The 18564-nt window shown below is 42.7% G+C and overlaps 1 protein-coding gene across 1 annotated transcript in view; it reads left to right on the forward strand.

Moving 5' to 3' along the window:
- The window catches only part of SRRM1 (serine and arginine repetitive matrix 1), a 68655-nt gene extending 59354 nt beyond the window's left edge, over nt 1-9301 (forward strand). The window contains exons 14-18 of the mRNA XM_073615467.1: nt 177-281; nt 485-955; nt 1051-1243; nt 7773-7985; nt 8298-9301. Coding sequence (XP_073471568.1) covers nt 177-281; nt 485-955; nt 1051-1243; nt 7773-7985; nt 8298-8402 — 1087 coding nt within the window. The 3' untranslated portion in view covers nt 8403-9301. The remainder of the gene's footprint in view (nt 1-176; nt 282-484; nt 956-1050; nt 1244-7772; nt 7986-8297) is intronic.
- The last annotated feature ends 9263 nt before the right edge of the window (nt 9302-18564 follow it).

An 18564-nucleotide genomic window follows, 5' to 3' on the forward strand; every position in this document is an offset into this window, starting at 1 on the left:
GTTGGGATACAGACAGCAAGAGAAAAATAAACTGAAAGGGGTTTTAACTGTTTCCCACTCTACCCTAGACTAAAAAATGTATTGACTTTATAGACACTTTGAAGATTTATATAAGTTAGCACTGCTGCATTTTTTTTTGTAAACGGAACAATTATTGTGTTTTTTCACTTCTACAGCAGAAGAAGGAGGAGTCCAACTCCACCTCCTGCCCGAAGAAGGCGCAGTCCTTCTCCTGCTCCACCTCCCAGGCGGCGCCGATCTCCATCTCCTCAAAGGCGCAGGTAAGGTTATAAGAGAAACTGTAATTATTATGATGAGATAGAGATAGATAGAGAGATATATATATATATATATATATATATATATATATATATATATATATATATATAAATGATTAAGTAATTGTTTCAATTAATTTTTTTTTCTTAATGTTTGTCAGTATACCTTATTTCATGGAGTTTGACATTTTTCTTTTATTTAATAGATCTCCATCACCTCACAGGCATTCCTCTACTCAAAGACGGTACTCGCCACCCATTCAAAGAAGATACTCCCCCTCTCCACCCCCAAAAAGAAGAACTTCTTCACCACTGCCCCAGCCTCCTCCAAAACGTCGAGTATCACAATCTCCTCCTCCTTCAAAGCGCAGAGTATCACATTCACCTCCACAAAAACATAAAGGGTCACCTGGAGGAAAGCGGCGTTCTCCATCACTATCCTCTAAACACCGTAAAGGAACTTCTCCTAGCCGGTCAGGGCGAGAAACCCGCTCCCCACCACAGACTAAACGTTCTTCACCTTCTCCACGTCCACGAGCAGCTCGAAGCTCTGAGAGTCCTCCAACTCACAGGAGAGGAGGGTCCTCATCTCCTCCCAGGAGGCAGCAGTCCCCTTCACCAAGCACTAGGCCAATTAGACGAGTATCAAGGACTCCAGAACCTAAGAAACCTAAAAAGTAATTTTTTGGCTCATTCTTTTTACGGTATAAACATTCTATTCTGTAAATATTCACTCTGAACTATATATATTAATATTTGCTTTTTATCTTAGGGAATCTCCCAGTCCACAGCCTGCAGGAGGCTCATCATCGCGATCTGTTTCTGGGTCCCCGGAGCCAGCTCCCATAAAACAAGTAGTCCCCCCATCCCGGTCTAGATCTCGTTCTCAATCTGGCAACTGGTCCCCAGCTCCAGCACCTGCTAAGAAGACCAAGAGTGCCACACCCAGCCCATCTCCAGTTCAGGTATCTAAGCTGCACTGCCGAAAAAAACGCCTACATTCTAAAATACAGAAGTGAAAACTGCTTGTGGGGTCTTTTAAGCCACTTAAATCCACAGTGTAAACTAGAAGAGCTATGACCATTTTTTTTTTTTTCTGTTATCCTTGGTGAATTTTGTTGTGCCACGAGAGGGCAGGTCTATTTATTGTGTACTAGAGGGCATGCCTGTTTATTATATCATGATCAGTAGCTCCTGTTGGACTCATTCATCGCCTCCAGAAATTTCAGATGCCTGTGTCTCCTTTTGTGCACTGTGGTTCCATCCTCTCACTACACCCATGCAGGACACAGCATGTGGTGAGGGTTGCAGACATCTGACACTTCTGTCAGTCACTCCAAATAGAGGTGCTGTTTGTTTTGTTTTTTTTATTTTTTAAGGGATTGACAAGGTTGCTGTATTCATAATCTGTCTAAAAAAAAATTAAAGCTTGCCTTCAGTCAGCTTGCAAAAAATTAAGTCAGCAGCTACAGATAATGTAGCTGCTGACTTTTAATAAAGGGACAATTACCTGCCAAGGATCCAGCTACATTCTCACCCGGGCCAGTCTTCTAGGTGCTGGCATGTTTAGTGTGGGAAGCCGGCTCTTGCAGCTTCACAGCTATCCTCCCACTGCATGTGCGCAAGCCGTGCTGTGTGATGGTCCTGAAGCCAACAGAACTAGCTACCTCCCCCAACTCCCCGTCCCCAACAAAAATGCCCAAAAGTGTTAGAGGAGGACGCAGAGGGACATTAAGTCGAACCTCCCCTTTAAGGTGAAGTTCTGCTTTAATTTACCGATGTCTCCCCCAAAACGTACGACGGAGCCACTGCCAGGCTGGACAAGTTCCGTCATGAGGAATGTGGAGCAGAGGAGGAAGATTACGCCGCTCCTCCCACGGAGACAGTGCAAGCTACTGGCGATACAGCTAAGGTACTTGACGCGATTGCTGCCTGCCACACCTCTGACATCCAAAATTGAAGAAGTAAAGGTGGATATTTCTCTTATCTGCCAAGACTTTCACAGACTGCAGGAGCAGGTTTCAGAGTCAGAAAGGAGAATTAGCCACGTGGAGGATGAGATCCAGCATCAGTTACACTCTCTGATACAGAAGCAGGATGATATGGAGAACAGGCTCTGCCGCTGTAACCTGCGATTCGTGGGCCTTCCTGAGGGAGTGGAGGGATAAGACACCCCATTCTTTCTGGAAAACCTGCTTACCACCACATATAGGAGGGAGGCCTTCTCTACATCCTTTGTAGTGGAGCGGGCCCACAGGCTGGCAGCCAGACCACCCCCTTGTGGCGCCCCTCCGAGCACGTTCATAGCCAAGTTTATGAACTTTAGAGACCGGGGAGCTATTCTCAGACTCACCCGAGAAAAAGGTAATCTGCTAACAGAAATGTTGGGTGGCAGTATACCCCGATTTATCGGCAGAGGTACAGCGCCGCCAATTCACCGAAGCCAAGCACCAACTGCGAGTCAAACACGTATCCTATACCATGCTGTATCCCACTCACCTCCGGGTGGTGGGAGATGACAAAGTACACTTTTTTCAGGAACCTGAGGCTGTTCTCGAGTGAATCTCGGTGTTCTCCATCTGGGTTGCTTATGTTTTTCCCGTTTTGTGTATTTCGCCTTACTTCTTATACAGCCATCACCAGAGACATGGCTTCTTATGCCTCCATGCGCTCTTCAGCGAGCATTCACCCCCCCCCCCTACTGACTTTTTTGTATTGGTACTCTGTGTTCCCCTATGGTACCTATTCACAGTTCAAGATTGGTTTCCCTGGCCAGTTTGCCAGTCTTTGTCAACACCCAGCTTGTATTGCTGTGTTGGCTCCTGCTGGTCCTGTGTTTACATCTCACTTTATTTTTTTCTTGTTTATTTGTTGTTTTGGTTAAAAGAGAAGTATGGGTTTCCTTTTTTTTTGCTTACATCTATTCTATGTGAGCTGTTAATGGCTAAAAAAAAAAAAATCTTTCCCGCCCTCTCAGAAGTGCCCCAATTCTGTTAAAATTGAACTAAATGCTTGTGGGAGGGGCTACAGAGTGTCATACAGCATCATACCGACAATGGTCTGGCTCTGGAGTCTGGATCCACCCACTTTACTGTCATTTTGCTTGACCTCTTTGCTCGTTCAGAGACTTCAGAGTGTAGCTGCTCCCCCTCCCTTCTCTTTCTCCCTCTCTCTTCTCCCCCACAGCATGTTTCAATGGTCAGAAGAGTCGGCAGAGATGAGAGCACTTCCTTCAATGACTAAGGTGGGGGAAGTCACTGGTAGTTCTGTGTGTGTAAATGTAATTTACATATTACTATCTACCAGAGTGAAAACAATATATTTGTAAAGCAGAATACACATATGGATGTGAGAGCACACAGGCATTCCATGCATTACTGGTATAGTAAAATGAAAAAAAATCAGAGCTAACATTGTGAATGGATCCTTTTATTGACTATCTGGATTGTTATGAGACAATGAAACCTTCCATTCACATCTACTTGTATTGTCATACTGAAGCACATAGTTCCTCAGACATGGACAGAGCCTTGCTCCCCCATAATTGGTTTATTACCTAGTACCCCTATAACAATGTTTCCTTCATTGTAAGTGGAGTATTACAGGATCACATGCTGTGCAGGGCCATCACATGCTGTACAGGAGTACAGTGACAGAGGGATGATTTGTATGTACAATAAAGGAGACTCTGGGGACATATCGGGGGTCACTTTAGGTGTGGGGGAGTTTTCCGTCTCCCCTCCTATGTACTGTACACAGGTATGCTCTCTACACATAGCACTGTGTACATTTGAGAGAACAGCACAGGTCACTATGCTCCTCACCATGTCTCCTCTTCTCATATAACACGGTGCTATGTGTAGAGAGATTCGGCTGGAGGAGACGCTGATACCGACTTTGAGGGGGGGGGGGGGGGGGTATTCAGAGGACTCGAGAAGGAACATCAAAGCCCTGGAGAGAAGTGAGACAAGAAGAAATCCTGGATAGCCGCACTTCGGGATAAGGACATCTTTATTAAAGTAAAATCCAACAATACAGGCAAATGCAGAGAAGTACAGGGTGGTAAACCGCTAACGCGTTTCACATCATTTGGATGCTTATTCCACTCCTCAGGGTACGCCTGTTTTTCTACTTTTCACTCCACTATGTCCCGTATTGATAACATTTTTGTGTTCACACCTTTATTGCCCAGGTTGGGGAAGTGGGTTTCGGGGTACGGATATTATCTGATCACTCCCTGTATTGGGTGACCCTGAACTTACAGACCTCACCCTCAGCTGGTGTCTGGAGGCTGAATCCTTTTTGGCTCTCCACACTACTGGACATTGAAGCCCTCAACTCTGAATGGACATACTTTTTTAGCACCAATGGGGGCACTGCGTCCTGTGGGGCTGTGTGGGAATCCTTTTAAATGGCATGCTAGAATGTTAACTACCTGCATATCCAGGTATAAGACCACCTCAAAGCTGATTGTTAGACTGAACAACACTTAGCATCCCTAGAACATGCTTTTCAGCTTAATCCCACACCTGAAACTGTTTCTTCCATGAAAGTACAGGCTGGTTAATTCCCTTCATCTCGATAAAGCTAAACAACAAATCCTTTTTTTTTTTTTTTTTTTTTTTTTTTTTTTTTTTTTTTGTAAACAATGAATATTCGAACATGGGGAATGTGCAGGCAAGTTACTCGCATACTTGGCACACCTAAACCATAATTCACCAGTTGTGGTTTCTTTAAGAGATTCCTCTGGACATTTGTATAACTGACGTAGACCTAGTTTTTAAAGAATTCCATTCCTTCTTCCAGACTTTGTACTCCTCTACGGACGTAGCTGCCTTTCTACAACCTGTTCATGTCCTCTCCCAGACCCACCCCATTGGAGGCCTCGATTACTACTGATGACATTGATGAGGCTATTGCGCACCTGGCAAAAGCCAGCGTTCCGACGGCCTCCAACTAGAGTTTTATACCCAATTTAGAGACACAGGTTCCTCGGCTGAGGGAACTATTTGCAGCCATTTTTGATCTTTCTACCCTCCCCACTTCTATGAGAGAGGCTTTAATTATACATATTCCTAAGCCTGGTAAAGACCTCATGTCCCCTGAATCTTACCGCCCCATTTCCCTAATTAAAATTAATTAAATTTTTGGCGCTGCGCTTGAACAAAGTAATCCTCAAATTGATCCACTCTGACCAAATCGGCTTTATGCCAGATAAAAACACTGCTTTCAACTTGAGGCTTTTTATGAACCTACAGGCGACGCATGATAATGTAGGATCTCGCGTGCTAGTAAGTTTGCATGCTGCTAAGGCATTCGATTCCGTCGAATGGGAATAGATATGGGTTTGGCCCCAAATTTATCAAATGGGTACAATTGTTCTATCAATCTCCCCTTGCTAGGATCTAGGTTAACGGTAAGATCTCTGATTTCTTCCCCTTAAGTAGAGACGTGCCAGGGCTGCACGCTATCCCCGTTGCTCTAAGCCCTAGCCGTGGAGCCACTGGCGATGGCTCTTAGAGCTCACCCAGACGTTAGAGGTCTGCAAGCAGGAACCGAAAACCCTGATAGAGACAATTGGCTTATACGTTGATGACATGTTGCTTTATCTGGAGGATGCGGTTAGTTCCTTGACAACGGCCTTGGGCCTCATTCAACAATTTGGAGTGTTTTCTGGTCTTCGGATCGACTGGGATAAATCTCAGATTCTCCCATTAGACATTGGACTGCCCACCAGGCCAATTTGCCACTATTACACACAAGTCAAATCAAATATTTGGGTGTTCAAATCAGTCGGCCCCCTTCTGAATATACCACGCTCAAATTGAAAACCCAAATTTGGTCTCGACCCCCGCTAGGAGTTATGGGACGTATTAATTTGGTAAAGATTATTTTGCTACCTAAACTTCTTTACATATTTTGGCACTGTCCTGTTTATTTATCACTTCTCATATTCAAATCAATGGATTCTATCCTTCATTCTTTTGTATGGAGCCATTTGAGACACAAGCTCTCCTGGCGGACCCTAAAAAAACCCTACTGATATAGGGGAGTACTCCGCTTCCCAATCTCCAGTCCTATATTGCCACCCAGCTCCCCCATTTCTTTTATCTGACTTAGGATGACAAGGACCATTACATAGCCTTAGCATGCGCAGGAGCCCCTAGTCTGACTGTACACCCCTTTCAAATCTTACTTGGATGCACTCAAGAATTAATGTATTTGGGGGGTCAGCGGGGTATGGTCTATCACCACTCTAAAATATGGGACATCACGCTAGGCAAACTAAAAGCTCCCATGTCCATTGGCCACTATGGAACAACCCTATTCTCCCAGAACTACATCCCTGATCCGGACCTGTGGCTTGCCTGTGGGGTTGTATTTCTCTTTCAGGTATTCGATAGCAATGGAGTTAGGTCATTTCAGGATCTCAAACTGACGTTTAATTACGCCTAATTTTATGCTCTTCCAATTCCTCCAGCTTCACCACGCACTGCATACTTATTTTGGAGAATCCATTCCTGATATAGCTCCATTGTATCCACTGGAGATTTCTCAGGGCACTGACCCTAAAAAGCTGAGAACTACACCCCTACAGCTGCCTGCTCCAACCTACAGCGGCAGAGCTGACCCTCCAGCTTAAAACAAGGTGGGAGGTAGGCGTGGGGGAGCTGGAGGACGAGGGCTGGGAGGATGCTCTTGCATCTTGTAAACTGGTCTCCCCAAAGCTATCTGATAGACTTCACAAATCCTACATTACTCCTATCCATTAATCTAAATATAAACAGAACCACAACGACTCTTGTCCCAGATGTGGAGAGTCTGGGGGCACGTTTTACCACTTGTTATGGACATGCCCGATCATTTAAGGTTACTGGACACAGGTTGTGCAGTTCCTGCATGATCGCATGGGCTCCCCCTTGACCCTTTGCCCTAAGTGGTGTTTATTGGAAATATTACCTGGTCAAGAAAACAATCATTATCAACACACTTTCCTACAGGAGAAACTGTGGTCAGATTGATGATAGCAAGGGTATGGCTACAGACCTCCCCACCTACACTAAATGACTGGCTGTCAACCAGTCCTTACCTTATAAAAAAAGTTTTATATATACATAGAAAATTCCCTGCCAATTACCACAAAATATGGGATTGTTGGTTGAATGTTGCATTTGCTTGTACAGAAGAACTGGTAGTAAACCGATTAGCTGCATTATAGATAAAGTACTTTGTTTATTTGATCCATTGTCACTATTCTGAGACACTGAGCACTTCAAATGCCAGTCTTTGTTTACCATCTATGGATGCTCTGTAACTCATATCCTTCCTTAGTGTTGAATGTAATTTCATGTGTTGAAAAATATTGAATTGATATCATCTTTCTTACCTCTGTGCATGCCTTTTCATTTTCCAATAAGTTTTTTGGATTTAAAAAAATGTTTACAGAGACCTGACACAGAGCCAGCATTTTAAGTATTCTATTTGTTTTTGTAGACCTCTGATCAAGATGGTGGTGGAGGTAAAAAGAAAAAGAAGAAAAAGGACAAGAAACACAAAAAGGAGAAGAAGCACAAGAAACACAAAAAACATAAGAAAGAGAAGGCTGCAGCTGCTGTATCTCCTGCATCTCCTCCATCTCCTGCATCTCCAGCATCTCCTGCATCTCCAGAACCTGGTGAACCTGATGCAGACATTGAAGCCAAGAAGGTGAGGCAGGCGCATGTTTGCTGAGGCTTCACATTACGCACCCTACCATTCAAAATCCATCCAGCTCCCGAAACTTGCATTTCCCCAGGTTCCTGAAACTTATGGCCATGTCTGCATATAAGAATATGCTGTACCCTGTAGACGCTGTTAATTATGGGGGTGGGAGACATAAGGGAGCCCCATTACCAAGTTTCGGTAGCAAATCACTGTTCTGCCTCCTTTTCTGTCTTCTGCTGCAGCGTAATAAAAATTCTGCTGATGCCGGGCGTGTACCTCCCTAAACAAAAATCCTGTACATTTCCCCCCCACCAGGAGACTGAAAGTGATGGCGATGGAAATCTAGACGATCTGGAGAAGCATTTACGAGAGAAGGCTCTGCGTTCCATGAGAAAAGCGCAGGTTTCCCCTCAGCCCTAGTGGTTGTTCGCTTTCCAGTTACAATAATGTAAATTTTATATAGGTTTTTTTTTTTTTTTTTTTCTCAGATGGCTGAAAGGAAACATTTGTCTGCCATTGCTTTGACTACTGAAAATCCTGGTTGCCAGACTTTTTTGTGCTGTACCTCTGGAGTCACTAACTAAAAGCAAGCATGCAGATCAGAAGTTCTGATGTTCCTCTAATTGCACTTGTGCATACTTGTTCCAATCCATACTCAATCTAAAGGATCAGCATGACAGCCTGGCAACTGGCATTTTCAGGTGGTCTAAACTGGCAGCCTTTGAATTTCTGTCATGATGGGTTTCCTTTATTGCACGGAAGTTTTTTCCAATTGTTAATAGAAGAAGTTTTGCTTTGTTATCCTATAAATCATCCACACCGTGACTCAAGGAGTTTGACAACTGCAGCTGCAAAATATGCGGTTCGACTGTGCAGTCTTAGGCCCCTTACTGTATTAGTTCATTCCTGTTCTGTCAGGAATGAAATTTTGATGCGTTAAAACAGGTTTTTTCCTGATGTGTGCTTTTAATATCTTCCATTGTCTTGCCATTTATTTCCAGATTGAATAAATTTTACAGGCCATTTATTTTCATAACCATATGTGAAGAGCATACTGATTTGTAATGGTTAAGGAGGTGAATGCAGTACATTAGTATGTAAGGGGTAACAGTTGTGGTGTAATTCGGCTTTGTTGCTCTGTATACCTTTTTTGTATGTGGCCACAAAAAAAAAAAAAAAAAACAAGTTTACCTCTGGGTCTGTTGTATTCATCAAATGTCCTTTTCACCACAGTGTTGTGGATAAGTTTTTTTCATTTGAAAAGATAACTTGGAACACTGGAATTTCATGACTATGTTATTAAAGGTTTTTTTTAAGGGTTTGGGTCTCGCCTCATTTTCTTTGCTTACATTCTTTCAGACAGGTATCAATCAATTCGTATTGTATGGTATGTATACACAAACAGGCAATTCTGTTTATGTAGCTTTATTAGTTTGACAACAGAGATGTTCATAACCTTTAGAAATGTGCGCACAGCTAAGGCCCCTTTCACACTTGTGCGACTTTTCCTTTGACTTGGGACTGCAAAGTCGCATGACAAGTCGGACCTCTTGATTTCCAATGGGTACCATTCATATCGGTGCGACTTCAAACTAGTCCCTGTACTACTTTGGTCTGACTTTAATGGGACTTGGTCCATAGACCTCAAGATTACACAGGCATTGCTTCAAGTCGTGTCAAAATTGCGTGACTTTCAAGTCGCACAAGTGTGCAAGGGGCCTAAAGGGAATCTTCATGATTGCTGTCAGTTCTTTGAAACCTATTTCAGGCTGAAAAGAGCCCATTAGATTATTGGATTTTTGAATAAAAATGTTCACGATCACTTATCTGCTTCAAATATTAAAGAATAAATGTCCCTGTACAATAGCATATTTAAGATGGAACCTTTAGACCCCTTTCACACTGAAGGTGTTTTTCAGGCGCATTAGCGCTACAAATAGCGCCTGTAAAGCGCCTAAGAAATGCCTCATCTGCGATCCCAGTGTGGAAGCTAGAGTGCTTTCACACTGGGGCGCTGCACTGGCAGGACGCTAAAAAAAGTCCTGCAAGCAGCTTCTTTGAGGCGCTTTAGAAGCGGTGTATACACAGCTCCTAATGTGCCCCTGCCCATTGAAATCAATGGGCAGCGCTGCTTTGCGGGTGCTATTAAACCCTTCGTCGTCCGCTAGCGGAGGTTAACAGTGCCCCGCTTGCGGCCGCAAAGCACCTCAAAAATGAAGGTAAAGCGCTGCTAAAAATAGTGGCGCTTTACCGCTGACGCCCGGGTTCTGTCAGTGTAAAAGGGCTCTTAGGGTGGCTTTACATTGCCCTGCTGGCCTTTGGCCGAAGTGCAAGTGAAGCGCAGCATACACACAGTTTGCCATAGACCTCTGTTATGTCCTGTGACATTTAGTGCATTTTCTGAAAGCTCACCAAAACCACAGGACATATGGCAAAGCGCAGCTAACCCGCACTAAAACCGCGGGTGTGCTGCGGCCAAAGGGCGACCACGCTTTACCTGTGTCCTGTTGTCTAGTAAGTGCCATGTTAGCATTCTTCGCTGTGTCAGCCAGTTCTGTTCTGTCAGATAATGTACAGTTGTTTCACACATTGGATGAATTGCACACACTGGGCAATTAGGATTGCCTGTAAATGTGCATGTTTATGTAAATGGCCAATCGTGCCAGCAGCACAAGAAAAAAAAATTAAAAAATCATGCAGATACGTCAGGAGCTTCAGTTCACGTTTCACATAACACACCAACATGAGATTAAAAAAAAAAAGTTTCTGACTGCTGATCAGAGATTTTCATGACAACAGTCTAGACCAGGGATCTTCAAACTACAGCCCTCCAGTTGTTGTGGAACTACACGTCCCATGAGGCATTGTAAAACTCTGAAATTTACAGACATGACTAGGCATGATGGCAATTGTAGTTCCTGAACAACTGGAGGGCCATAGTTTGGAGATCCCTGGTCTAGACTTAACTCAGAATGCTGTGAAACACTTAAAACAGCTAGTGTGCATCTGTTGTGCAGATTCCACCTTTTTAACACTGAATAGGACGCCAAGGTTGGGTCCTGGATGGGTGCTATATACCACCGATATTTGGGTTGAAAACAAAAACAAAACTAACAAGTCCTAGTTTTCTGAAACTATAGTTAAAGCTTTAGCGAAGAAGCTAAGAATTATTTCTAAAAATTAAAGTGTATTTTTTCAGAGACAATTGCTAAAAATAATGCACAGACTTGACGCACACTGTATAAGCAGCTTTTTATAGGCTATGATTTAAAATGGAGAAAACATGCAGGTGTTACCATGAACTAAAACTTACATACTGTGCACCCAGTTGGTACAATGTTTCTGTTGATTTAATGAAAAAACTTGCATTACACAGGTTTTATCATGATATAAAAGTTACATATTGTACCCTAGTAAAACTGTTTACATACTGTGCAGTGTGTCAGTGCAAACTAGGAGACACAGAGCATGACTTACCCTGCAGAAAACAATATAAATGTTTCAGCTGTGAGGTGTAACATGCTTACAGAGCCTGATTACCAGAATGGACCACAACACAGAATTTACCTTGCAGAAAACATGAAACATTTTGCAGCTGCATAAAAATGATATGTGGCAACAGTGCTGGAGAACCAGAATATTGCAGGAGAGGTCCCAGGGGCTGGTAATGGTGGCAGGTGAGCAGAGGTTGTGAAGGCTTTTAATATGGCAGGCTAGGAGAGTTATCAGGACTTGGTAATGGTGGCAGGCCAGCAACTTATTAATTAGAGGTTGGGGAGGAAGTCTATACTAGTTATAGCTGACAAAAAGGGTACAGTTACTCAGCTAAACACCTCTTTTAAAATGTTGGGAGCAGAAAGCATTTAGATTGTACATTAAACCTAGAGGTGAATGGGCTACATCAATGAAAGACCATGTTGGGTTCCTCTCCTGTCAGTCATAAAAACAGAAGGCTGAGGCTGCTGTGGGCACAGGCTCACCAAAACTGGATAGTTGTGAAGTCAAATTAAGACATCCAGATTTGTTTCATGAGCATGACGAGTTCATTGTTCTTTAATTGCTCTCCAAGTCACTAGATCTGAATCCAAAAAGAAAACCTTTAGAAAGTGGTAGATGAGCTATGCCATGTAAATGTACAGCTAATAAATCGGCTAACCTCATGTTATGCATCCAAGTCACTATGGCGCAGAATGCCACGAAGCACTGAGGCTATTTGCAGAGGAAAGGGAGACCCTATCCACTATTATTATAGCGTTCTTTAAAAATTGCCTGGTGAATGTGTATAAAAGCTTTCAAGAATCATTTTAGATGTGCATGATTCTAGCTCACAGAGTCTCCCTTTCAATAGTAGAGAGATTCTCAATCCATTCAATCCATTAGTTAATATACTGACAAAGCTGTTTTTGCCTGAACAGATAGTGCTCATGAGTCACACATTAAAGCTCATATGGGCCACATAAATAGCAGGCCTGTGGTGTTTACAGATGGGTATCTGAGAGCTTTTAGCAACATATTTGAGCAGGGCTGAAACAACTAATCGATTATGAAATTAATCGATTACTATTTTCATAATCGATTAATCGGCCAGTAACATAATGGGGTTAAAAAAACTAAAATGAGCCCTTTATAGTACAAAAAGAACAAATAATCGCTACTGTAAATATTACTTTCACAGGTCTACAGTAAAAAAAGAACCCCTTACAGTAGCGATTATGTGTTTTTTTTTTTGTTTTTTTTGTTTTTTTAATTTTAATTTTTTTTTTTTTCTGTACTATAAAGGGCTAATTTTAGTTTTTTTTAACCCCATTATGTTACTAAACGTTTTAGACCTGGTTTACATCTGTCTTTTTTGGTGCTTTTTGCAGAAACGTACTACAGTTCATTTACATGGTTTCCTATGGGACACTTTCACATTTATGCTTTTTTCAGCCGCTGCGTATTTGGAAAGGGTTGGGGACTTTTTTAACGCAAAACATGCTTTTTTGGTTCAATATACTTCAAAGGAGAAGCTGCAGAAAAGCATGTAATGTGTTTTTGCAGCAATTTGTGTTTTTTTAAATCTGCCCAACAACAAATTTGCCAAAAAATGCAAAACTGCAAATCGCCGCAAAATCGTGTGTGCAAAAATCAAAACGCACAGCAAAAAACACTGCAGAAACAGATCAAAAGCAAACTGCATAGGTGTGTACCGAGCCTTATGCTGGTCACACGGATCAATTTTCAGACGAGAATATTCAAACGAAAAATCTTTGTACATTTGCTGAATGAAAGAATGTTTGCAATTTTCACTTGTTTTTAACACTCTGTTTTTAATATCAATGTAATTTCTGAACGAAATCCACATACACTGTCTGAAAATTCCTTTGACCAAAATGTTTTCTATTTCCAAATTTTCCCTTCACTGTGGTTGAAAATGAATGTCGATTTGACCCCACTAACGATTAGCAAATCGAACGAACGTTTTAAAATTACTTTTTTTTTTTTTTTTTTTTGAAGAAAGACATTGTTTTTTTCAAAATAAAAAAAATTTGATCTCTGAATTTGATATTTACCAGAGTCACCCTTTAATAGTATATACAGTATATCTCTTCTGTCTGTTATTCTCAGAGAGGATTAGATATTTTACTCCCTAACCATATAGTTATTTATATTTACCACTGCATAGAGATAATTAAGAATAAATTGCCTTTTTTTAAAACTTTAAATATTAAGTAAATTATACACCATACTTTTTTTTAAGGTTATTAACCGATTAATCAAAATAATCGGCCAACTAATCAATTATGAAAATAATCATTAGTTGCAGTCCTATATTTGAGTATCCTATTCACACTTGCAAATGGGGTAGTTTGTGAAAACTCGGTAGGGATCTATGTGATTAGGTGCGGGTGGGAAGCCCTATCAAAGCGAGAGCCTGACAGCGCCTTCAGCTATTCCAACTTGGGTGTTCACATGTAATTGTTCATTTTGTTGTTACCTGCAGATGATATGCCCTGAAATCATAGTTTGCATCTAGAGCTAATCATTCACAGGTAATCGCTGCATGAGTAATTGTGTGCAAATAGCTGCTGGTGCTGTCAGGGTCCCATGTTAGGCTGTTAACCGGTAATGGAAATGTGGTGCCGCTTAGACTTCAAGGGAAAGCAATCCTGTGTCCACCACTTTGGAGCGGAGATAATCTCCTTCCCTGGCCTGCACTCAAACAACTGTTGACCAAAGGATGGATCCCATTAACTAAAAATAATGTGGTTGCATAAGTGAAGTGTGCATGCCCTCTTATAACTGGGGAGGTAGCTGTGTTCAGAATTAAGCAATCACATTAAACTCATGTTAAATAGGAGTCTGTACAAACCTGCCATCATTATAAAGTGATTCTGATTAACCCCAAATAAAGTTCAGCTGTTCTAGTAGGTCTTTCCTGACATTTTCTTAATGCCATCCTACAGCAAAAGTCATGGTCGGCAGAGAGCTTTGAAAAGGAATCTTTTTGTTAAAAGGTATCGGTCAGGAGAAGGGTACAAAAGAATTTCCAAGGCATTAGCTATACAATGGGACACTGAAGACAATCGTCAAGTGGTGAAAATATGGCACAAACGTGACATTGCCAAGAACTGGACCTCCCTCCAAAATTGTTGAAAAGACTAGAAGAAAACTGAGTCGAGGAGGCTGCCAAGAGGCCTACAACAACATTAAAGGAGCTGCAGGTATATCTGGCAAGTACTAGCTGTGTGGTACATGTGACAACAATCTCCCGTATTCTTCATATGTCTGGGCTATGGGGTAGAGTGGCAAAACGGAAGCCTTTTCTTGTGAAGAAAAACATCCAAGCCCAGCTAAATTTTGCAAAAACACATCTGAAGTCTCCCAAAAGCATGTGGGAAAATGTGTTATGGTCTGATGAAACCAAGGTTGAACTTTTTGGCCACATTTCCAAAAGATATGTTTGGCGCAAAAACACTACACATCACCAAAAGAACACCTTACCCACAGTGAAGCATGATGGTGGCAGCATCATGCTTTGGGGCTGTTTTTCTTCAGCTGGAACAGGGGCCTTAGTCAAAGTAAAGGGAATTATGAACAGTTCCAAATACCAGTCAATATTGGCACAAAACCTTCAGGCTTCTGCTAGAAAGCTAAACATAAAGAGGAACTTCATCTCTGAGCATGACAACGACCCAAAGCATATATCCAAATCAACAAAGGAATTGATTCACCAGAAGATTATTAAAGTTTTGGAATGACCCAGACCTGAATCCAATTGAAAATCTGTGGGGTGATCTGCAGAGGGCTGTGCACAGGAGATGCCCACACAATCTGCCATATTTGGAGTGTTTTTGCAAAGAAGAGTGGGCAAATATTGTAATATGAAAGACCAGGGTTAAATAAATGGGAGAACTCAATAGATATGTTCTGATAACAGAGCTCTGAGTCCAGCCATAGGGAGTGGTGGTGGTGGTAACCCCAAGGGAAGTAAATAAAGGTATTCATGATAGTGGATCAGATCCCACTCAAAGTTCAAACCCCTGGGGATATGGGTGTCTAATTTAAATATCCAGTGCACCTCTGTTATGGATTGATTAATGCTTTGATAAAATTACTATTTCCATTATGTATACATATAAATGCTGAATCTCCTTACTCAATGAGGTAACTAGAGACCCCCTCCCATCGAGTGAGTCCAGGAGTCCACAAGCCTCACAGCAGAAAATCTGGATGAAACTGGCCAGGAGAGCCTTAGATAAGGGTCGACCAATCCACAGATGACAGCACGGATTGCAGCTGTGATGATGATTTTGCAAACAATGACTCATTCTTACTATAAAGGGGGCTATATGCCCAAAAGCAATAAAGGAAGTTTTTCAATGAACAGTGTGTCGGTGTGTTCCTCCTTCTAAACGTGCACGTTTTTACATTTAGGTTAGACCAGGTGCAAGATACTCAGTCAGACATTTGTCTGGGATCCAAAACAGCTTGGCAGCTCAACGTGGGGCTCTTGGGTTGAGAGCCGACCAAGAGGCCACCGAGAAGGAGCCACCACGGGTGGGACAGAGACTGATCACCTCTGAAAATACGGTAAGATATCACATTCATATCTTGCTTAAGTATATCCCGTCTCCCGTGTGGGTCCATCTTTGTGTCCGCCTCGGGTGCCAAAGGTCACCAAAAGACAGGTAATACTTGCCTGAGGTCCATTATATGAACCTGTATTCCGATTATCTGCAGCCTGTAAGAACATTGTGTTGTATGGGTCTGTGATATATGATGTTGAAAGAGATTGACACACAGGGACCCAGCTGACGTGGACAAACTCCTTTGGGAAAGGTGATAGTGCGGTGTAGCACGTCACCCAGAAGGGGGCGTCAGGGACGCAGATAGCGTGGAAGGAAAATATTCTGTGGTCATTATAATTCAAACATACACATCTATTACAGTTCATGCAAATGTCATACCTGTGTTTGTGGATTGATGTTCAGCATTTTTGAAGGAGGTTGGATGGTCAATTGGGTCTTTAGAAAGTGAATGTAGGGAGAGTGGACAGAAACCGATAAGGTGTCCTGAACAAGTGGGAGATTTAGAAGGAACGGAGGAAAGTGAAAAGTTGAGGATCTCGTTGAATATATGGTGGGGAGAAACTGATGATTGAATATTAACTGCTGTACTTTTTATCTGTCTGTTAAATGTCCTGTTGAGGGAAGTGAGTGGTCATCCACTACCCGACCCGTATTCTGTGGCCGTCTTGGACGGGCAGACCCTGTGACTGAGTCTACGTTTTGGGAAGAGACCCCAGGGGCGACCCAGGTAGCAGTCGAGCACTTTAGACAAATCCTCTCCTTGTTGAGGGAAGTGAGTGGTCACACACTACCGGACCTTTATTCTGTGGCTGTTTCGGATGGGCAGACCCCGTGACTGAGTCTACCTTTTGGGAAGATGCACCAGGGGCGACCCAGGTGGCAGTCGAGCACTGTAGACAAAAACCCCTTGTCTTACTATCTGTTTTGTTCTCGTTATCTTGAGATTGGGGTATAGTCTGAACCGGTACCAGGTGACGAATAGAGGAATTGCCAGACCCTTTTAGAATTCAAGGCAACCTTGTGACCTGTCTAAAATCCTGAGCAGACAAATATCCCAGTCATCAAGACATAAAATAATGGGGCAGAAATTGGTTAGGCCAGAGAAAGGAAAACTCGCATGTGACTTGGTCACGGAGAGGGGGGGGGGGGATTACAGTGGGGCAAAAAAGTATTTAGTCAGCCACCAATTGTGCAAGTTTTCCCACTTAAAAAGATGAGAGAGGCCTGTAATTGTCATCATAGGTATATCTCAACTATGAGAGACAAAATGTGGAAACGAATCCAGACGATCACATTGTCTGATTTTTGAAAGAATTTATTTGCAAATTATGGTGGAAAATAAGTATTTTGTCAATATTAAAAGTTTATCTAAATACTTTGTTATATATCCTTTGTTGGCAATGACAGAGGTCAAATGTTTTCTGTAAGTCTTCACAAGGTTATCACACACTGTAGCTGGTATGTTGGCCCATTCCTCCATGCAGATCTCCTCTAGAGCAGTGATGTTTTGGGGCTGTTGCTGGGCAACATGGACTTTCAACTCCCTATAAAAGGTTTTCTATGGGGTTGAGATCTAGAGACTGGCTAGGCCACCCCAGGACCTTGAAATGCTTCTTACGAAGCCACTCCTTCGTTGCCTGGGCGGTGTGTTTGGGGTGATTGTCATGCTGAAAGGCCCAGCCACATTTCATCTTCAGTGCCCTTGCTGATAGGAGGAGGTTTGCAATAAAAATCTCACGATACATGGCCCCATTCATTCTTTCATGTACACGGATCAGTCGTCCTGTTCCCTTTTCAGAAAAACAGCCCCAAAGCATGATGTTGCCACCCCCATGCTTCACAGTAGGTATGGTGTTCTTTGGTTGCAACTCAGCATTCTCTCTCCTCCAAACACGACGAGTTGTGTTTCTACCAAACAGTTCTACTTTGGTTTCATCTGACTATATGACATTCTCTCAATCCTCTTCTGGATCATCCAAATGCTCTCTAGCAAACCTCAGATGGGCCCGGACATGTACTGGCTTAAGCAGGGGGACACGTCTGGCACTGCAGATTCTAAGTCCCTGGCGGTGTAGTGTGTTACTGATAGTAGCCTTTGTTATGTTGGTCCCAGCTCTCTGCAGGTCATTCACTAGGTCCCCCCGTGTGGTGCTGGGATTTTTGCTCACTGTTCTTGTGATCATTTTGACCCCACGGGGTGAGATCTTGCGTGGAGCCCCAGATCGAGGGAGATTATCAGTGGTCTAACATTTTCTAATTATTAGGCCTCTTTCACACGGACGATCCTTATGTCCGTTTTTCATCCTTCCGTTTTCGGATGAAAAACGGACATGCATTCATCCCTATGGAGCGTCGGATGTCAGCGGTGACATGTCCGCTGACATCCGACCCGCTCCGATCCGAAAAGTGTAACGGAGGAAAAACCTACTTTTCCATCCATTTTCGGATCGGATCGGGTGACGACGGACACTACGGTCCGTCATCGTCCGATCCCCCTATAGGGGAGAGCG

This window comes from Aquarana catesbeiana, linkage group LG02 (genome assembly GCF_042186555.1).
Source record: "Aquarana catesbeiana isolate 2022-GZ linkage group LG02, ASM4218655v1, whole genome shotgun sequence".
NCBI classification, from domain to species: Eukaryota; Metazoa; Chordata; class Amphibia; order Anura; family Ranidae; genus Aquarana; species Aquarana catesbeiana.